Source organism: Paroedura picta, chromosome 6 (genome assembly GCF_049243985.1).
Source record: "Paroedura picta isolate Pp20150507F chromosome 6, Ppicta_v3.0, whole genome shotgun sequence".
NCBI lineage: Eukaryota > Metazoa > Chordata > Lepidosauria > Squamata > Gekkonidae > Paroedura > Paroedura picta.
In genome coordinates this window covers 84,943,355-84,966,345 of record NC_135374.1, presented here as the reverse complement: position 1 = coordinate 84,966,345, position 22,991 = coordinate 84,943,355, and the positions used below count along the sequence as shown (strand labels likewise).

Genomic DNA, 22,991 nt, shown 5'->3' with positions numbered 1-22,991 from the left:
TTACCATAGTAGTGTAGAAATCTTGTGTGTTAGCATTTTTGTGTGTGTTCCTATACACAGAGAGAGAGAAAGAGGAGAGAGAGGAGATAGTGTTTTTAATTCCAATATCACCAGCATCAGCAGAATTTGGTCACTGAACCAGTCAGGACATTTAAGAGGCATTTGAAAACACAAAGTATCACAACAAACACAAAACAAGAATACTTGGATAATTCAGCATAGTAAAGAGTGATGGCTTTCCTTTTTAGCAAGGCCACCACAATTCATCCAGAGAAGGAGACAATGGCACTCCAGAGCATCATACAGTACCTATACCTGAAGAGTTATTAATAGTGTGAGACAGTGGCTTGGATGCAAGGATTTTCACCACATAGCATAACATAATTTTAAGAGGCATTTTAGGTGACAACACAAGGAGTGAGATGAGAAAGTCATGCTCCACGGGTGAAAGTCATGCTCCACGGGTGAAACTCTCTGGTGAATCCAAGCCATTGCCACTCTAGAGCATACTGCACTGCCTGTGGCCTTTCTTCTCAACCTTGGAGATGTTTTTACTTCTAGTGGGCAAGTAGTATTGCAGTACTAGTAAAGGACTGCAAGGCGAACAAACCGGTCAGTCCTAGAAGAGATCAGCCCTGACTGCTCCTTAGAAGACCAGATCCTGAAGATGAAACTCAAATACTTTGGCCACCTCATGAGAAGGAAGGACTCCCTGGAGAAGAGCCAAATGCTGGGAGCGATCGAGGGCAAAAGAAGATGGGGACGACAGAGAATGAGGTGGCTGGATGAAGTCACTGAAGCAGTCGGTGCGAGCTTAAATGGACTCTGGGGAATGGTAGAAGACAGGAAAGCCTGGAGGATCATTGTCCATGGGGTCGCGATGGGTCGGATACGTCTTAGCAACTAACAACAACTAGTAAAGGAAGCAGGACTACAGGCCCAACTCTCTCTTGGCCAGAGCATGGACTTTCCAGCTGCTGTCAAAGTCTGACACAAACACCTACTGTATTTGCTTCACCTGGTTAGTAAGTTGGCCATTCATGAACTACACTTTTTTTTTTGTTCAGAAGGTATGGGAGACACTGAGAAAATTCACTATTTGAAACAACACCCAAAATTTACATTAGAAACTGAAATCATTTGATTTTGTCTGTCATTATATGGTTGCTCCAAAAAGAATATATGAGTTATTTTAAGATACTCATATTGCCCATGTTGACCAAAACAAAGTATTCACAGTGGGCAAAGGCATTTTTATCGCCAAATTTCTGCCCCCTTAAATCTTTCTATTATACTAAGCTTTAATGAGGCCATTTGCCCCAAATAGTACCATCTGAACCAAACAAACAATGGTCAGATATTTTCAAGATAGAACATGGGACACAGATACCTGTACAATGTAGACTTGCAAGCTAAATAAAGTTCAACTTTGCACTAACCCATGGTCAAGCCTCAAGACTGAAATGTCTTTGTTTCTTCTCTCTCTCTCTGTAATAAGCTCATCTTAGATAAATAAGCTCATCCCAGCTAAAATGACATAGCAGGTTTTTATCATTCGCAGACCTTGAGCATAATATTCTAAACATTGTCCACAGACCACATCTGCAAGGACAAGGCAGCATTACTTTCATTTTATGCACTGATATTAATTTAAGGTTTTTTTTAACTTAAAAAGCTGCTCTTTGAAGCTACAGAATAAGGGATGCTAGCCCCTGGTGGGATCTGGCCATCCCCTGGAATCCCAGCTCACTCCAGATTACAAAGATCAGTTCCCTTGGAAGAAATTGATGTTTTGGGAGGGTGAACTATGTAGCATTGTACCCCAGTGATATCCCTGTATTTGCCAAGCTCCCTTCCCAAATCTGCAGGAGTTTCCCCAACCTGGTTCTAGTAAGCCTAGTCTCCTATACTCCACCAGTGGCCACGGGAGGGGGGGACGACGGATATGACCTGGCTACCCTGTATATAATAGCACACAAAATTGCAGCATATACAAACATACTAATCAAGTTTGTCAATGACTTTTAAACATGGAAACTCCATGAACAGGTGACTATTGAAGCTACTAGTATCAGAGCTCATTTTAAAAGTGGGCTTTGAAAGGGGTGGCAGGAAGGAGGGCTCCTGCAGAGCATGGAAGCCCAACATGGCACTGCAAAACACAACCAGCTGGCATCCTCTCACTCCCTGGCAAGCAGGAGGCCTGCAAGGACAGGGGGCCAGTCAGGGGAGCTGAACCACCAGGGCCACTGCTGCACTTGCAGCAGAGCGCAGGTGGCCGGTCTCCCCCCCCCCCCACATACACACACTCTCTGAAAAGCAGGAGGCCTGGGAGTATAGCAGCACAGATGGCAAGCTGAGCTGCTCAGACCAGTGCAGCCAGTCTTCTACCTTCAGTCCTGGCTTACCTTCTGCTGGCTCTTCCTCCTCCAAAGTGCCTGGAGGTAGCATGGAGGAGGAGGATTAGCATGGGGGTTGGGAAGACCCATGACTGGCTCTCAGTGAGCGCCCTCTCCCTATTGGATGCATGTGCCCCACTGAGGGACAATCAGGGCAGGTTTTATCTAGTGTATTGTCTGCACACCAACCAAGCATTATATGGCTACAGGTTAGTACTCAAGAGTATTTGGGGGGGGGGGGGAAACAGGTAAAAAGGAGGCTCAATCTTCCTCCAGGAACTTCTCAAATGATTAATCAATCTTTTGACCTCCCCTCTCAAGTCCTATTACCTGAACTATCACAACAGGTATGCATCCAAACTTCCAGCCCTTATTAGCTACTCTGTATAAAATTCAGTACCATTAGGGACTGTTAGGAAAACTGAAGCACTTGCTATTTTAAAACATGGGAAAACTTCTCATTTGATTATGAATAACTAACTGACTCACGCTTAAGCAGCTACATAGCTCACAGTATCAGTCCAGAACAGCTGTAAAATTAGCAAGAACCTGATTAACTGTTAGAGATGCCTCAATAAGGCTTTATCACTGTAAAAATGTTTCTACAGTAATGTTCAAAGCCTGAGCAAAATTTCCGACTCTGAAATTCTTTATTTTCATTTTTCCCCTAGAATTTTTCAAATGACAAAACAATTCCTCCCTGGTACTTAACCATTTCCAAGCTTTATGCAATACTAATCTTTCCCACACTGTGAAATGAAGCAAAACCAGCACATCAATTTATGCTGAAAGACCAGCTTAATAAAAAGATCTTTTTATTAAGAACCTTTACAATAAGCACTAATACATGCTAAACATAACAGAAATTACATGGTGTTTAAGCATCTAATTGGCCACATTCAAAAGCATGCATGAATAAGTTCAAGGTTCTGGTGTTTACAGCCATCCTTGTTCTCGGTCCCACATAACTGCAGGACTGCCTATCTCCTTATGCCCCCCACATGGCCTTGTGCTCTGCGGGTATGAATCTGTTGTAGGTCCCTGGCCCAAGGGAGATTTGCCTGGCCTTGACCAGCCTTCTGGTCCTGGCTCCTACCTGGTGAAATGAGCTACCAGGAGAGCTACAGTTTCACAGGGCCTGCAACACGGAGTTCTTCCACCAGATTTTTGGTTGAGGCCAGGATAAGGAAGATCTGGCTCCCCCCCCCTCTATGAAGATCTCCCCAGAGATTTGGTTTTAGATGTTCTGTGAAGCAGGGGGGAGGGAGCTTTTTTGCCGACAAGGGGGTTAATGTTGGGATTTTTATCATGTTTTATTGCTAGGTAAACCGCCTCAAGCCTTTTTAAAGCATGTGGCAGTATATAAATTGAAGTATAAATAAATAAGCTTTTTGCCAATTTCTTTGTGTCCCAGATGAATAAAATTTGATGACACTTTTTAAGAGGCATTTTAAAATGAAAAAAGATAAGCAGCACAAAGGCTACTTGAAATAATAGAGACAGTTTATTTGTCAGTGTACCCATGACCCTTTACTTTGTAAACAAGTCCTAGGGAACCTTCTTTAGCACATGATCATTTGCATACCAGTATTTCATAACAGTTATGCCCAATGGATGTGGTCACTGAGGCCTAGCATGAACAGCTGCATCAGACTCCCTTTGCTCTCTCAAGACAAATATAATATAATAATGTAAAGATCTCTCTCTATATATACATCCAGCAAGAACCTTTCTACATTCTCAAGTTTTTAACAGATACCTCGAGTTTCTATCCACACACTATGCCATCTGGTTATGTTCACACTAATCAGCCCCTGTGCATGCTATACACAAAGTACACTTAGCTTTAGTCCATGCTCTAACACATTAATGGTCTCCAAATAGTAAAACATAATCATTTATCAGTGCAGAATTTACTGGTGACAAGAATTCTGGCTCCAACAACACTCAACTAGAAGCCTCAGACCATGAACTGTCTGAGAAAGGAACGTGCTGATTCAGTACTGCACACAGTACAAGGTATACTCTTAATTCCAAACAAATATTAAAGGCCACCATTCAAATGACGTGCCATTTAACTTCTTTTCATGATAAAATACTTGTCATTCAGGACATATCCGTGGCTAATGCACAAAACATAAGGAAGTCTGGAGTCATCATCAATATGCTGATAACCCTACCTTGCATTTTCTAGTCATGGTCCACAACCTCAGTTTTTATCCAGTATTTGCCTAGGGCAAGCTTTCTCAACCAGGTTTTTGTGAAACCTTAGGGTGTCTTGACAGCCCTGGAAAGGTTTCCCAAATGGGTGAGCATTAATATTTGTTATATTTTCCACATTTGTTAAACATTTATCAGGAGCTATAACCATATATGGTGATGTCAACCTTCCCCCGCCCGCAAAGTGGCCAATGATGGGACTGGAGTGGAAAGGGAAGGAGCCCCAGGTAGGTGTGTACACAGCTATGGCGCCCTGCCATATTATGCACAATAATGACACTTCTGGGGTTTCTCAAAGCCTGAAGAATACTTCAGGGGTTTCTCAATGGTAAAAAAGTTGAGAAAGGCTGGCCTAGGGAATTAATAGTGGAGAGCTTTCCAGTAATATTAGTCATGATCTGGTTATTTGCTTGCACCTCCTAGACTCTGCACTACATTGTAACAAAGGCCAAAAATTCTGCCTTCTCCCCCCAAAAATTTTACTTGGCTAGAAAATAGTGCCCCCTTTTGTCAAATTCAGAGTAGACATCTGAAGCGTTCCATGCTTGCTCATGCACTCTCACCTCTCCTGGGCAGGAAACACTCTCCACAAGAAATCAAAGTTTTTAATGTGAAAAATTATGTAATTAGGCGGCAGCTTTTAGTGACTATAAATGGATGCATATGCGGCACTGAACTTGGACCATGATCCTAAAAGCCATTTACCTGAAAGCAAGTGCCATTGATTTCAGTGGAATTTACTTCTAAGTGCGCTTAGGACTTTAGCTTCAATCCATTAATAGGCTGTACTAGTAACCTAGGGACTTTATGGAAAGCTTGCCTCGTGGAGCCCTTAATATATACTATTATAGCTGCTAAGATAATTGCTTGCAATGCCGCACTGAAGTCACTTTGGTAAATGTTGTAACCAAAGTCAGCATGATTTCCTGATGCAATTTCTTTTAACAGTTATAAGAAACAAGATACTATATAGACTAAAGAGAACCACCTCCATCCTTACAGATCAAACACTTCATGGGCTGCTGAGTCACAACACTAGCTAGAAAAACTGGCTTATGTTTATTAATCAAAATAATACTACTAACAAGTATATAATGTATATTTTATCTTCACTGCCTTTGAACTCCTAGCAGCCTGAAAGTAACACAGTGCAGACCAAGTCTAGTTATCAATTTAACCTGATAGCCAGGTCTTTTCATCAAATATTCTCTATCAGGTTGCTCTTAAGAGCCACACACACACACACTTCTCCAAAAAGCACAAGCCAAAGATCTCCCCTTGCTAGTCTGCACTCAAAGTTGTTTTCTAGAAAATGTGTAGCAAGCAAGTCTAATTTTTTTTTAATATACTAGACAGTAATAGATTGATGAAAACAAAAATTTATTATATGTAGACAAGGAAAAATAATGGATAAGAAGACAGCTTATCTCATGGATTAGTAAATGGATAAATTATCAGAATGCAGAAGATAGGAATAAGTTTCCACAGGGTAGGGGAGGGATAGTAGCAGGGTATCCCTAGAATTGGTCTTAGCACAAGTGATATTACATGTTCATGGATGTTCTAAAGAGGGTGGACAGTGAGCCTAGTTTTTAGTAACACCAATTTTTTTAGAATAGCGAAAGACAAAGCAGATTGCAGAATGCTCAAAAAGGATTTCTATAAACTCAGCGGGCGGCGGAAAGTCAAGGGTGCCAGCAGGAAAGCAAGTGGAGCAGGGGCTCAGGCGGCGGCAACGTCCCTCGGCAAAATACTACCCCCCCCGTGGGCCTCAGTAATTGTCAAGCATTGACCGGTCCCCAGCAATAAAAAGGTTGGGGACCACTGGTCTAAGGGAGCAATCCTAAATAGATCTGTTCAGATAACATTCCCATTTTATTCAATGGGGCTTACAACCAGGAAATACATGCACACTAAATTATTTTTATTCATTTATTCATTCATTTAAATGTACACAGAACCCCTATATATAGTACCCCTGCCCCCCAAAAAGTAACCAACCTAATGATGCATGTTTAAAAGCATAAATATGCTCTGGACATTTAAGTGTTACCACAATTCAGTTCTGTACCCCTGTAACACCTATTCCATGACCTCGTACTTCAAAATATCCACAGAGAAGGATGATTAATAGTTTAGGACCAATGAAGCCAGAATGCTATTTTACATAATACAATTATCAATCTGAAGCAACAGGGGATTCAGAAAATCCAGAACAGTCACTATAAATCTGCAGAATAAACACTAATATATTAATGGGTAACGAATTTCTACAAGCACACAGAGGACCATCTAGAGCAGTGGTCCCCAACTTTTTTATCTCCGGGGACCGGTCAATGCTTGACAATTTTACTGAGGCCCGGGGGGGTAGTTTTTGCCGAGGGACATTGCCACCGCCGCCTGAGCTCCTGCTCCGCTTGCTGTCCCACCGGTACCCCTGACTTCCCGCCGCTCACTGACGTGCGCTGCCAGCAGCAGCTGTGCAGTGCCACACTGAGGGGGGCCCCAACCATGGCGGCCGCTGGAGAGTACCAAAGGTGAGCCAGCAGCAAAGCAGCAGAGCATCCCCCAAGGCATCTGCCAGGGAGAAGGAGCCACTACCGGTCCCCGGACCGGGGGTTGGGGACCCCTGATCTAGAGAACCTGAATCAATCCAGGCTTCCTAGTTTAGATTCACTGTGGATATACAGTCACAGGTTACAATGGTCATTACCATATATAAGCAGCAACAAGTCACACCATACCCTTAAAAAGATTTGTGACAGTAAGCTGTTCCTAGTAGTTTTCAACTAAAATTGTTGGGAGCTGAGAGGGTATAGTAGCCAGTGTGACTAAATCTAGCTCAGCTGAAAGTCCTCTCTATAACAAACATTTTTATTTGAATTTTAATGATGGTTTGTATCATGTTTTGATTCCTGTGGTCCACTTTTGGCTCAAAGGTGAGATAAAAATAATACAACAAAATAAAATGACACCTTTTAGCAACCTTAAGCCAGTGATGTCGAACAAGAATTAATTGTTCCACCAAAACAACCTGTTCCCTTCAGAGTCAAACACCAATGCTGTGGCCTTGGTTGTTTCCACTACATGTGTAAGGCTAGCCTAGAAACACACACTCAAAGGAGAAATCATGCACCTCACCTACTGTCTCCAAGCATTTGTACACAATCATAGCTCTCAAGACTATTGTACAGCAACAAGACCTACTCTTAGTATATAATCTAACACTTCTGCAGAAACAGAGGGCCATGCTGACCAGTATGTCTGGTACTAAATTGCACAACATAATATTATAAAGCAATAGTCCAGTAACAATTTTTAAAAACATTTATTTCAATATAAGCTTTCATGAGTCATAGTTCACTTCTTCAGTTATGTGATCAACACAACTACCCTTTAAAAATACAATACAAAATTCTACTCCATAAGAGGAAAATCTGGGAAGGTATTATATTACCTGGCTGTCTGCCCCAAACCCAGCTTTCAACAATTGATTTGGCTCTGTAGGTAGGTAATGGAGTATCCTCTTCATCTTTTCTCTCTTTGTCATTCTGTTCTTCTTTCTTTGAACCAGTCTGACCTTCAGTGCTTTCGTCTACAGAAGAAATGCAACCAAGTAAATTGTTGCTTTTGTAAAGCAAGCTTTTTTTGCAGAGAAGAATTTCTTACCTCCAGTAATGAAAAGGTCACTCTGTGTCCTTAGATTCACTCAAAGAAACAGGAAGGGGCGAGGAGAAAACAGAAGCACTAACTTAACTGACACAGGTGCCCCATCTCCTGTTTCACTGAGCAACTCTGTCACTGCTTCTACTTAAAAAATCTGTAACACTGTTAAGCCATGTTCTGAAAGCCAAAATTTCTATGAAAATCTAACTACATTTGGACTAGAAGGCAAAATCTATGATACAATATGGGGGGGGGGAGCACACGGACTACCAAAGTGCTATGCAACAGCTCACCTCTTCAGATCTCTGCACAAATAATTACATTTAGATGAATTTAGATTTGGATGGAAGTATACATTCAAATATTGTTAGAAAAATCCATTTCATTAGGGGTTTTTTAATAATTTAATTCCTAGAAGAATAATCCCCATTTATAAAACAGAATTTCAAACATGTAAGGAATCAAACTATGATAACAAGCAACAATAAACATGTAATTGGTGAAGGTAAAAGTATATGATATGTAACTTCTAAATACAAAATTAAACAGCAGCTGTCTATTACTGCCAAATATATTAATTATATTATTCACAGGAAATGTAATTCAAACCTCCTCTTTCTCTGAGGGCCACTGTGAGGGACTGCACTTTAAAATCTCAGAAGTGCTATGTAAACAGGTAATGAATGGACTGTGAAGGGGTATTTCTTTGGAGGTGTAGCCAGCCACAGAACAATTTCCACAGTTCAGTTCAGTAACACCATACAAATCCTTGCACTGTGGTAACAGCTGCTGCCAAAGCAACATTTAAAAAAAATATGCATTGCTACTCAAATCTTCAATTGTCAATATAAAGCCTTACTGGGTAAAAGACCAACTTGGCCCCACCCCTTCCTAAAAACATTTGGTGGGCATGAGAAAAGGTGTCAGTAGGTGCCATAGTGCCCACGGGTGCCACCTGGGGGACTTCAGCTATGGCTGGGGGGAGGGGTGTCAGCAAGCTGCAGAGCAAAGGAGAAGACAACAAAAATTCCTTCAGTTAATTTTCTCCATTCACAGAAGTGAATCCAACTCAGGAACCTAACTCATAAGGGATTTACATTTCATTATTAATTAAAAATTAACCCTTCAGGAAAAATCAGATTCATTTGTGTCTGTTGAATGAAATAATTCCTTGATTAATATACCTTTACCATCTATAATTGGGGAAGAGGAGAAAAAAGGGGACCCACCTTTCCGTGGAGAAGCTTCACTACTTAGGGAAATTTCTGAACCAGTGTATACGATTTCACCATCTTTCACCATTTCATTCCACAAGCCACAGAGTCCATCCCGTGTAAAAGCAAGCTTTTCGATAGGAGGGGAAAAATCAACCGTCGTGAGTTGTGACCTTCTGCTTCCCACAAAAAACTCACAAACAATATTTTGGTTACTAAATATATTTACTATGTTACTAAAGCATCTGCTGATATTAACCAACAGTGCAATTAAGTAATCCGGAACCTTAAAGTGGCACCCAAAGAACTGGGTGACCTATGCTCTGCTAAGCTCAACAACATGAAGAACTTAAAAATAAACATGTTACGGCAGGAGCAACTCACTCGTTTTCACAAACAGCAGTAAAGTTGTTACTGTGTCTGGGATGTAGCATTTATGTGTGGGAGCTCATAGTACCATGCCTAGGCAAAACTGGTCCAGAATGTAGAGCCATCCCCCAAACTTATTCAACACATTATTCATAATAAACTAATAAAGATATAACTCAGCAACATTAAACTGATGCTGATAATTTGCTTCTCTTAATAGGTTCCTGTTTAGTTTTAAAGAGCACACATCTATAAACATACTAACTGTGCTTAAGGCTGCTGATTCCCCAGCAATAAGAATCAATATACTAAGTTATTTTTGCTTTATGCTGCCTTGATTTAGCCAACAACATTTTAAAGACAATATATTCTATGCAGAGATTTCCATTCCCTGAAATGCAACAAAAGAAATGAAATAACATTCTCTATCTTGGCTGGAAATGAAAAGATGGAATAAAAACTTTAGCTTTATTACTGTTTGATCTGCATAACACAGTGATGTACATTCATTATATGATTTCTATTTTGGATTATGATCTATATTTTGGATTTTTATTCCCACCTCCTTTTAAACAAATCAATGGGGCTGGCATACAAGTGCATATGCAGTTCCTAGGGACAATCATCTAAATATAGTGAATTAAAATTTTGAAGCTGCCCAATTTGCCTGATTTCATTCTGGCAACCACTCAATATCGTGAAACATTTGATCAAATTAGGGTTACCTTAATGGAAATGTTCACAGAAAAATATAGCAGATTTACCGAAAATAAATAAATATAATAGTGGAAATTGTTCTAATACACTGCTTTTGCAGAATTTTAATTACCCACTCATCTGATCAGCTATGGTGAATCAAAAGCTTGTTTTGCCTAACAAGCAAAGGAAGTCTGATACCAAACTTTGGGCACTGGGTGACCTTGGGCTCACCATAGCACTGAGAAAGCTGTTCTGACCAAGCAGTAATATCAGGGCTCTCTTAGCCTCCGCTACCTCACAGGGTGTCTGTTATGGGGAAAGGGAAGGGAAGGTGATCCTAAGCCGCTTTGAGACGCCTTCTGGTAGAGTAAAGCAGCATATAAGAACCAACTCTTCTTCTATATGGAACTCTGATTCTCTTACAGTGCTTCATACATGAAGGAGTCATCGCTGATGAGGCAGCATACATATAATATTGCAGACAGAAGTTCAGGGCAGTAACACTTCTGAGTGCTCTACTACATTAAAAACTCCCTGATAACAGAAAAAGCAGAAAATCTTTTACATTGTTATGCTAGTGTTCTGTTTGTATCAAAATAACATTCAAAGCCAGAAGTCCCCATCAGCAATCTAAAGGAGAACAGCTCATACTACAACCTCAAGTCTCCAATGTGTCAATCACCTCATTTCACTATACACATGAAAAATGAGTTTACAAACAGAAAGGAAGTCCTATAGTTTAACATGGGACTGATTGTGCCATTAGAGCCTTAACTATGGGATCTCTCTAGCTACTCTTAACATTAAGACTAAGAAGAAAACACAATTGTAAGAATTTGGATATGCATGCACGAAGATGCCTTATAGCAGGTTTATCAAGGTCAGTATTATCCATTCCAGTTAGCAATAGCCTACCAGGATTTCAAGAAGTATTTTATATTACCCACTGCTTGACCTGTTTAACTGGAGTTGCCCAGGATTGAACTTGGTAATTTCTGCATGCAAAGCATATGATCTATTTGAGAACTTCAGCCCCTTCCACTAAGACGAGTTCAAGAAAGCAGGAGCAACAAAGGAAAAAATCTCCTGAAGAGGTATTTGAAACACTGGGCTTCAACATTAAGGGCTCATCTTGTTATATACAATAATGTCAAGAATAAAATGTCCCCTAATTAAACTAAACAGTCCATAATGAATTAACCTGCTTGACAAGGTGCCAACATATTGGCTTTGAAGAGCACTAAAAACATCACATACATTTCAAAGTTTGAGACACCTAGAAAGGAAAATTTTGTTCCGTTTCATATTGTAAGGTTTCACATAACATGATGTTTAAAGTTCTACAAACTTAAACATAGAAACATACTTCTTAGTTCCCCTGCATAATTAATATCTGATCAATTTCAGCTATGAAAGCATTTAAACTTCCAGGCAAATCCAAGTACAACAGATAATCTGCAACAATGAATTAACTGCGAGTAATTTCAAGGACCATCTTACTCCCAGTAATGATAAATTTAAGCCAATAAGAAGTAAACATTAGTATAGTATTTCAGCTTTCTACATCTGCCTACCCAACTATTTTTAAAACAAAGAGGCCCAGTTGGTACTAAGGAGCAAAAAAAATCTCTGCATAAACCTCAGAAATGGCAACTCTATACTTTTTCCCAACATGGAATTTTAGCAGAAAGCTGGCAAAAATAGAAGCTGAATGGTAGGGTGGTCACATGTTTGATTTCAACACTAGTGAGCACAAACACAAGTACATATCAGTGTCCAATTATGATATATTATTATTTGTAGCGCTAACCTTAATTTTATACTATAAATCTTTAAAGTGTTTTTAAAGCATTTTTTCCAATATGCAGATATATAATCTCTGCTATAACACTTCCAAATTTCCATGTGTATTCAAACATAGTATGCCATCTTTCCACCAAACTTTGGTTCCCTAGACATGAAGTAACAATGAGAACCCATATTTTCATTGAAAATGTTTAAACTGCTGATTTTAGTTAAACAGTTTATACAAATGAAGCCATTAAAGGCCAGAATTGACAAAACACATACCGTATTTGCAGGCGAATAAGACAACTGGGCGTATAAGACGACCCCCCAACATTTCCACTCAAAATACAGTACTATGGGCCACTATGGGCAGCTATGTCTATCCCAACTGAAGTGCACCCGGCGTATAGGACGACCCCCCCCCCTTGGAGGCATGTTTTTCAGGGGGGGAAAGTAGTCTTATACACCAGCAAATACTGTAAATTAGATGGAGGCTCCGTGCTTTATTTATGCATACAAACATTAAGCTTTATTAGATTAACTATGATGTGGCCTGACTGAACTTTCCACATCTTGTAAATTACTCATGTATACTAAGCCTCTTGCTTGTAAAAGTGATAGTAAATCAGCACCATCATAAGACATTATGTATTTATTATCTCACTGAGAAAGGATTTACCACAGTTGCATCATCCCTCAAGGCCTGTTCAATGTTAAAGTTAGGTAGAAAAGCCAACTAGCTTTAACTAACTTCCGTCTTTTAGACACCACAAAGCGCAAAAACATTGAAGGAATCAAAACAAACTTTGGTTCTTAAGCAGGCTCACAACAAACTGTACTGAAAAACTCTAACATTGCAATGCTATAAAAATTACTCCAGTCTAAGCTAATTGAAATCAATGGGTTTTAGACAAGGGGTAATGCTGCAAAGGAATGCACTGAAAATCCATAATTAGTGTTAAAAACAAAATATATAAGTATACACATAGCATAATTCATGTTTAGTTTCAGCAAGAAAGGTAGAATGTAAAAGTATTAAAGTTATCCTACATGCTACTAAAGTAATCATGTAATACAAAGAACTTGTACAGTTCTTTGGTTGAACTACACGAGACATACTGTTGTTCTTGTTTCGCATTAGATCCTTAAAAAAAATTAGCTAATATCACTCTGTTGCTGTAAAATCTGTCCCCTCACCCAACATATCCAGAACCAGGATGCAGAACAATACATCTGCCTCCACCATCATCTGCAATAATTAAAAGGTGCCTGCATAAACACTAATCTTAGTGGTCTTACATTATGTATATCCATACAGAAAATAAATGTAGTACTTCCCTTTTAATTACAGCTTCCATCTAAATTAAAAGAAAGACCAAAATGTCAACTTGACAGTGCAAACTTGTACTCAGTTATTCTAGTCCAAGTCCACTTCAAAGGCTCAGATGGTTGGAAGAGGTAACAGTTACAGTGATCTCTTTGACTTCCTCCCCTCCCTTCAAAATGAGAATTCAAAATCCATTGTCATTAATGCTGACATCCATATTTTTAGCAAGAACATACAAGAATATGAACATGCTATTAATACATCAAGTCAGCAATGAACCAGATATTTATAGTAATCTTCCCAAAACTATCATAGCATAGTGCCTAAATATGAGCTGAGATGATTAATAGGAACATTTAATGTAATTCAATATGGCTTTGAATTAATTGTAAGTAAAGGTAAAGGTATCCCCTGTGCAAGCAGGGGAGTCATGTCTGACCCTTGGGGTGACGCCCTCCATCGTTTTCATGGCAGACTCAATACAGGGTGGCCTAGCCAGTGCCTGCCCCAGTCATTACCGTTTTACCCCCCAGCAAGCTGGGTACTTATTTTACCGACCTCAGAAGCATGGAAGGCTGAGTCAACCTTGAGCCGGCTGCTGGGATCGAACTCCCAACCTCATGGACAGACAGCTTCAGACAGCATTTCTGCCTTTTACCACCCTGCGCCACAAGAGGCTCTTACTCCCACTTTATAACTATATTTGTTCAGCGTTATCTGTTGAGCAACCATAACATCAATAAGCCTGCAAACTGCTTATTAGTCATGTTTTATCATTAGAAAACAGGCTCTATTTAAGAGTGCCTTGCATAGACTAAAACACCCAAATATCCTAAATACTGGAAAGTCGTTATTACCTGCAAGTCTGTCTTCAGCCATTTGGAGTCAAATCTAGTCTGAGCAGCCAAACAAAAAGATTCAGAAGACATCTTCCCTTCCACAGCCAGTCTTTTCAGCTAGCTGAACAACCTGTTACAAAAAATATATGTATTATTAAACATGTTAGAATCTACAGATGATTCTCTTTTCTTGCATATGCCCTGCTGATAGTTTCCACCTTCCCTAAAAGGCATTCATGTACAAAAGCCACTACACCACACACCCACTCATTGTTCACCACCTGATAAACAGCAGCATCAATATAGCCATTCAATCTATACTCCTCTCCTACGCAAAGAGCTGAAATCAAAAATATTCCTCTTGGTTGCACCATCCCTTAAGTAATTATCTTTCAGACTTGTAACTGGTGCATAAAATAAATAATTGATTAATGCTTATGCAAGTCAACTAATCCAAACCATTTACCCTGCTTCACCCTGGAAAAAAATTATGACAGCCAGGGAAGAAAAACAGCTTACTCCAGATGAGTTTCACTGCCTTCTCCAATCCTAGCATCTATACAATTTGAGTTCCAAGTGTCATTTCCACACAGACTTTCTACTGTTTCAAGGTGCAAAAATCTCTTTCTGGTCATCAGCAAAAAGGGTGGAGAGGGAAGAGCATTTGCAATCCGGGGCATCAATCCGCAAGGCCAAAACCTCAAAGCACAGTGCTTGCCTATTCGCAGACCATCTCTGAAAACAAAAAAGGAGAGGAGGGAGCCAAGATTAGGAAAACCCACTCTGCACCAAAGCCGATTCCCCCCACTAGCACAGAACGAAAGGGCTCCTACTCCAGCTCAACCCAAGCCCTTTGAAGCTCCAAATAGCAGAAAACCTTCCTCACCGTCGGAGGCAGGCAGGAAATCTTCCCACATGGCAACCATCACCTCAGGCCCGAAATAACCCATTCCCAAACCTGAAGCCCAGACCTCCCCCGCCCAGCCCTCTAAAAAAAACACACGCACACAAACCTAAAGCGGCGGAGACCCATGAGAAAAGAGACACCTGGAGGCTCAAGTCTGGTCCCCAAAGCAATCCCCTAAGTGGGCGAGCACACAATGCACGCGCACGAACCCACACGCCCCCCCTCCTCCAAGAGAGAGGCCCAGCGGCTCCCCCTCCCCAGCGACGGGCTCTGTGGGGCCTCCCGCCCCTCTCTCGCCCCTGGGTCCGTGGGGTCGGGGGGGGCCGCCTCCGCTCACCGATGGGGACGCGACGCCTGCAGAGGGTCTCCCGCTCCCCTTGGCCCGCGAGGGGAGGGCAGCAGCGACCTGTCAGCCGCCCGCCAGCTAATCCCCCCTCCCCGACTCTTCCCCTCCCCCAATTCCCGGCCAAACCGGATGGAGGTGGAACCCCTCTTTTCCTTTCCGGGCCAATCAAAACGCAGGAGGCGATTCCGGCTTCACCAATCCCAGCGAGAAGGAGGCGGGATATGTCTTGTCCTCCCCGCGGAGAAATCATAGAGAGGGGCCGGCAAGAAGAGCCCGTGCGCCACAACCGTGTTGGGAGACCGGTCGTTTCCGTGTGGGCTTATTTGTTCGCCTTCAATGAAGCTTTGTTGCTCTTAAAGGGGTCCCTGGGCTCGGCCGCTTCGGTGCTTTGCGGTGAGTTCAGCCTCAAGGCACTTCAGAGAGCAAAAGACCATTCCAGGATACGTTTTAGGGAGTCAGGGCTCACTTTATCAGGCACATGAAATATACGTCTTTTGAGTCGATGCCTTTATGCTAACAACAGAAAGGGGGTGGGGAACGTTAGGCTTAACAACAACTTTGTTTGCCAAATTGAATGCTTTTAGATATCTCATAAAGGTAAATGTATCCCCCGTGCAAGCACTGGGTCATGTCTGACCCTTGGGGTGACGCCCTCTAGCGTTTTCTTGGCAGACTCAATGCGGGGTGGTTTGCCAGTGCCTTCCCCAGTCATTACCGTTTACCCCCCAGCAGCAAGCTGGGTACTCATTTTACCGACCTCGGAAGGATGGAAGGCTGAGTCAACCTTGAGCCGGCTGCTGGGATCAAACTCCCAGCCTCATGGTCAAAGCTGTCAGACGGCTGCCTTACCACTCTTTGCCACAAGAGGCTCAGATATCTCATAGATACTAACAAAACTTAGATTTTAAACAAAGGATTTTAGTACATGGGTGGGCATCACAGTGTTCAATATTGCTTTGTACTGATGTCCTTGGTATTAAATGTTTTAGAAAGTATTGGCAGTGGTCCACAAAACACATACTGGGGAAAAAATGCCTTGGTGAAGTGTTTTAGTTTTCAGGGAGCTTGCAGTTATTTTAGATCAGTACTAAACTACACCATGAATGCCAGCCTTGCTCACAGCCATTTTTTTAAATTCAGTTTCAGTAAAAAGGAATAGCAGTGCAACCTAAATTAGAGTTATACCCTTAACCAGAATGGACTTAGAATGTTGCAGTTGCTTAGAACTGCACTGTAAATAACTAGCATTAAAAACACTTTTTATTAGTAAGCCTCATTAAATATAACTAAGTAGGATTCTGATGCAAGGCATCAAAAAGCCACTGCAGCATCAGTAAAGATTCTTGGATGTCAAAAAAGGCCTTGAAAATCATAGAATCATAGAGTTGGAAGGGATTTCCTGCGTCATCTAGTCCAACACCCTGCACCATGCAGGACGCCCACAACCCTATCGCTGACAGTGTAAAGCATGTAATGCAAAAGGTTTTACATGTGTCCACAGTTCAACGGAGTAAGTGCTAGGCCAGCGGTCTCAACCTGTGGGTCGCAACCCCCTTGGGGCATATGCAAGACCATTGGAAAACACATATTTCAAATGGTCTTAGGAACCGAGACACCGCTCCTCTATCCGACTCCAGGTGGGTCCACCCTCATGCAGATACACCCACATACAAGTACTGAGTGTGATGACATCATTATGCCAACCCCATCATATACATCCCTTACAAATACAAGTGTATGTGTCATGGTTGGCGCCATAATGTACTTTTGTGGACCAGTGACACGTGTAGAGAGCAGATGCTGTGTTGAAAGCAGCTACTCTGTTAAAAGCAACTATTGTGTGAAAGCAGCAGTATTGGAGGTAAAATGACACTTCATGAATTATAATTATTGGGTAAATGTAAAATGTACTGTAAAATCATCAACTACTGCAAAAAAATATATCTGTACCATGGGAACATAATCTGGATGCTGATCAGTCTTTTTATATTCAGCTGTTGTTGCTGTGAATGCTGCCCCCTTGTGATAGTAACAGGTATATATAAAAAAAACAATGGTAAATCATAGGAAACTTTAATGAACTATATTGACTGGACTATGCCATGTATCATCTTTTGTATTGTTAAAGCAATTGTTATATATTATTTGCATTAGCAAACCATCCCATGACAATGGATTGTTTTACCTCAATAATTACAGACGGAATTGAGAAGCCAAACAAACTAAAACGGCATTTTGATAGCAAGCATCCGAGCTTTGCCAGCAAGGATACCAACTATTTTAGAAGCAAGGCTGATGGACTCAAGAAAGCCAGACCTGACACTGGTGGCAAGTACCACAAACAAAACATAGCAGCCGTTGAAGCTTCGTACATGGTAGCACTCAGAATCGCCAGAGCTATGAAACCTCACACCATTGCTGAGGATTTACTGTTGCCAGCGGCCAAAGACATTGTTCGAGTTAAGATTGGAGACAAATTTGTTATGAAATTGAGCGCAATTTCCTTATCTAACGACACTGTCCGCAGAAGAATAGGTGACATGTCTGCTGATATTCTTGATCAGGTAATCCAGGAAATTAAATCTGTTCCTTTTCCAATATTTAGTATCCAGCTTGATGAATCTACAGACGTTGCAAACTGTTCACAGTTACTGATTTACGTGAGGTAAATGATGCCAACTTTAAAGATGAGTTAATTTTTGCAAGCCTCTTGAAATGACAACTACTGCATGTGATGTATTTGACACAGTTGGTTCAATTATGAAAGAGCATAAGATGTCTTGGGAAAAGGTTTGCGGTGTTTGCACAGCATCCAGCAATGTCAATCTGGATTTGAACTTTTGGTACAGAATGAGTCACCAAATGTCATCGGAACTCACTGTATGATTCATCAGCAAATATTAGGAACAAAAGATGCTGCCACAGGAGTTACAAGAAGTAATGGAAAGCATCATAAGTTCTGTCAATTTTGTAAAGGTGAGTGCTTTAAACAGTCAACTGTTTTCACAACAGCGCAACCAGTTGGATGCACTGAACAATGCTCTGCTATTTCACACTGAAGTGAGATGGTTGTTGAGAGGAAAAGGTGTTTTTGAGCTTCATGATAAACTCAAAATGTTTTTAAACAGAAAGCAAGACTGCAGTTCGAAGCACTTTTTAGCAGAAAACAGCTTACTTCGTTGACATCTTTGCCATCTTAAATGAGTTAAATTTATCACTGCAAGAACCAAATGCAACATGCCTCTTACTTGTCTAAAAAGATCCAGTCATTCCAAATGAAACTTCAGCTTTGGCAAAAAAAAAAAAAAAGGATGAAAATATAATTTACATGTTGCCTACCTGATCTGCTTTCTTTGAAGAACATGACATTGAACCAGACAAAAGGATTACGATAATTTCTGTGAAAGAACACTTGCAGACGAAATTTCATTGTACTTTCCAAATCTCCCTGACACCCCATTTGCACTTGCCAGAAGCCCATTCACAGTCAACGTTGAAGATGTTCCTGAGGCAGCACAAGAGGAGTTCATTGAACTTATTAATAGTGGCGCAGCGAGAACTGATTTCTCTACAATGCCAGTTACAACATTCTGGATCAAGTGCTTGCAGTCATATCCTGTTCTGTCTGAGACTGTGTTGTGCCTTCTTCTTCCATTTCCCAGCAACGTATCTTTGTGAAACAGGGTTTTCCAGCTTGTTGGTTATCCAGTCTAAATACAGAAGTAGACTTGTTGTGGAATATGATCTTCATTGTGCTCTTGCAAAGATTGCCCCGAGAATTTCTGATCTGGTGAGAAAGCAGCAATCTTAACATGGTTCTAAATTCTTGCTTTCTCTTCTGTTAAGCTTTGTGACTCTATAAGCTGTAGACCACACATTTGTTCTTGGATAAATACAACAATTTTCCTGGAATTATCAGAGCTCAAAAGCAAGATGTAAAATCTTTGAATCATTATACCATACGGAATGCTTTCTTCTGTAAAACCCACATCTATGTACCATATTTTGATACTTCTTCAGACTCTATATTTATTCATTTTATTTATTTATTCAATTTTTAACCCACCACTCCCAAAAGGCTTGTGGGGGGTACAAAGTATAAAAACCACAATAAAATTCCCTTAAAAACAATATAAATTACACAGTACCCAAACAAGAATCCAAGATGCAATGCGCTGGGTTAGAATAACTAAAAGACTAAAAGAACCCCCTACCCAAAACCTCCAGTTCTGTTGTATTATTTATGTACATTAAACTGTTTAGATGCATTTTTTAATGTTTGGAATCTGCCTTAAGTCTCAAAGAGACAAATAGACTATAGTCTACATAGGCATCTCTGTGGTTGTATAAATCAGGTAAACACCATGAAGCTTCACCCCTAGGGGAGTGTAAAAGAACACTATGTAGAAAACTTCACCGTTTTATGGGTTTAAAAAAAACTGATTTAAATAATAAGTACTACTTGTTGACAGAGAATATTGCTTGGCTTTGATAGTTATTAGGTAAAAGGTAAAGGGTATCCCCTGTGCAAGCACTGGGTCATGGCTGACCCTTGGGGTGACACCCTCCAGCGTTTTCATGGCAAACTCAATACGGGGTGGTTTGCCAGTGCCTTCCCCAGTCATTACCGTTTACCCCCCAGCAAGCTGGGTACTCATTTTACCGACCTCGGAATGATGGAAGACTGAGTCAACCTTGAGCCGCCTGCTGGGATTGAACTCCCAGCCTCATGGGCAGAGCTTTCAGACTGCTGCCTTACCACTCTGCGCCACAAGAGGCTCTTTTGATAGTTATTATACATACATTATTTTGAAGCATCTTTTCAGCTTCCTTTTTTAAAGGAAAAGCAAACTTTTATGTAAATGAATCCACCTAGAAGCTTTTCCAGTATATATAAAGGTAAAGGTATCCCCTGTGCAAGCCCTTGGGTTGACGCCCTCTAGCATTTTCTTGGCAGACTCAGTACAGGGTGGTTTGCCATTTCCTTCCCCAGTTTTATCCCCCAGCAAAACTGGGTACTCATTTTACTGAGTTCGGAAGGATGGAAGGCTGAGTCAACCTTGAGCTAGCTGCTGGGATCGAACCCAGACTCATGGTCATAGCGTTAGACAGCTGCCTTACCACCCTGCGGCATAAGAGGCTCTTCCAGTATATATAGGCAGTCCTGATGGGAGTTTTTAATCTGTAACTTTTATAGGTTTTAACATTGTTGTTTTCATTGTGCTTTTATAATGTTTTATTATTTATATTGTAGGTTGCTTTGAGTTCCACAAGGGAGCAAGGTGACTAACAAATGTTTTAAATAAAATAATTAAATATATAGTGAGGCCAAATGAATATTTGTCAGTTTTATGATCCAGTGTTTTTTTACATTAGTTGTTTTCAGCTCATTCACTTAAATTATTTATTTCAAGATTATTTATTTTCAAGATTATTAAGGCTTGTAAATTTGATAAAATGGTGATACATGTACTACATCTGGGTGACTTCCAAATATTCAATGACAAATATCAGGATGGATCTCCCTGAGTCATGAAAATGAGTTGGCTAAATCTTAGAACAAATTTATAGAGTGAAAAATTACTTGATCAGCATATTGGGAGTAGAGAAAAAGTATCTGAGAGAACAATCCACCAAGGTCTCTGCTGTGTAATATGTACTGATCATAATGGATTTTCCTGTTCAAGACATAACAAAAGACTGCATTATGAGCATATGCAGTGCAATCCTAATCAGTGCTATACCTTTCTTTGACCTTTGACACTGAATCTTATAATTCTCTTTATGCTTGCACTATAAATCACTTTTACAGTGCAATTCTATGAGCTTTTCTGCATGCCATAAATATAGTGAAATGCTTAGCTGGTCAAGACACGATATTTTTGGTGTTTCGCATGATGTCACCAACATCTAGCATCCAAGCAGCAAGCTGCTAGCTATATCCTCCAGTTTAAAGCGCTTGCTGGGGAATCTCATAAGGTGGATTCCCTAACCTAAAAAACGCCAGCTACAGCAGAGCAACCAGCAGGACACATGCTAAAGAAATGTATGGAGGTGAAGAAGTGCTATCTCTGCCTCCAATGTCCCACTCTTGCACCCGCCTCCCTCTCCTTTGTCCCAGGGTCCGGATTTTTTTTAACCAAACTGCCTGGAGCAATGAATAGGCATACAAAGCATGCAGGCAAAGCAAAAAAAAACAATTATTTCCGAAGTTGTCACACAAAGCATGCCTCTTTAAAGTATTCTGCCCCCCAATCAGGAATGATTCTTCCCCTTCCCACACCAATCAAAGGACTCCAATCATTATAGACTATAATGGGAATTTTGTCATTCCCACCTTGCCTGGGGGCCTGGGGTTTGAGGTAGAGTCTCCAAACTTTCATGGTAGCTCCAGGAGGCTCTTCCTTGACTCCCCGCCAAATTTCATAATGATTGGTACAAGGGATCCACTTCTAGGGGCTCCCAAAGAGGGTGCTCCCATCCCTCCATATCTTATGGAGAGTCTGTCTCATAGGATATAATGGCGGGATTGGGGCACCCTCTTTGGGATCACCTTCCAAGTAAATATACATGGGATTTGGTCAGCATATGGAAGAGAGTTGAAATTGCCTCCCTGTGGTAGTCGCTCTATGCAGTTAGCTGCTTACAAGTTCCAGCTCACTATAATCATGATTTGTTTTCATGCAACAACCAAAAATATGTTTTCATGCAACAACCAAAAACCAAAAAGATTTGTTTTCACGTAGTCTCCATGTGCCCCCGGCTTTGTGAGAAGTTTCCAAGCTCTCTTTGGTTTTTCACCTACAGGCTAATAACGATGTTCAGCTCCTGACCAACAGGACTCAAAGCAACTGGAATAATTAAAACCCCATACAATTTCATTTCACAAGAAAATATAAATAAACAAGAGCAGACCTTTTACCTCTTTGTAGGACCTGCCCTCCACTCACCAGCCATCAAACCCACATTGGCAAAACTCACTTTGATAGTCTCATACTGTGCAAGGTTAGAGTTTTCTTGATGTTCTCCATAAAACAGGCACAACCCCTGAGAAAGCCTGAGCTTATGCAGAAACAGTTCCCTATAATCTCAGTGCAAGAACTGTTAATAATCCCTGGTTTGTAATCAGAGCTGCCTCATTGTGGGCACATCTGGGAGGATGTAGTCTTACAGATGGGAAGGTCCCAGGTCATTTAAAGTCAGACAAATAGCAGAAT

The 22,991-nt window shown here is 40.9% G+C and overlaps 1 protein-coding gene and 1 pseudogene across 10 annotated transcripts in view; one reads left to right on the top strand and one right to left on the bottom strand.

Annotated features, from left to right (window-relative positions):
• HERC2 (HECT and RLD domain containing E3 ubiquitin protein ligase 2) overlaps positions 1-15,893 on the bottom strand; it is a 100,951-nt gene extending 85,058 nt beyond the window's left edge. For 6 of the 9 annotated variants that reach the window (XM_077343412.1, XM_077343415.1, XM_077343418.1 and 3 more), the window contains exons 1-5: positions 15,766-15,893; positions 15,041-15,256; positions 14,540-14,651; positions 9,515-9,629; positions 8,077-8,214 (exon numbers count right to left, since the gene is read on the bottom strand). In XM_077343412.1, coding sequence (XP_077199527.1) covers positions 8,077-8,214; positions 9,515-9,629; positions 14,540-14,611 — 325 coding nt within the window. In that variant the 5' untranslated portion in view covers positions 14,612-14,651; positions 15,041-15,256; positions 15,766-15,893. Of the gene's footprint in view, positions 1-8,076; positions 8,215-9,514; positions 9,630-9,883; positions 10,027-14,539; positions 14,652-15,040; positions 15,257-15,534; positions 15,554-15,765 lie in introns of those variants that run through there. The other 3 variants (XM_077343413.1, XM_077343414.1, XM_077343421.1) reach the window with 3 other exon arrangements.
• On the top strand, positions 15,747-21,094 carry LOC143840202 (zinc finger BED domain-containing protein 5-like; annotated as a pseudogene). Its single transcript, XR_013232064.1, has 2 exons — positions 15,747-16,167; positions 17,974-21,094. The product of XR_013232064.1 is annotated as a zinc finger BED domain-containing protein 5-like (transcript).
• The last annotated feature ends 1,897 nt before the right edge of the window (positions 21,095-22,991 follow it).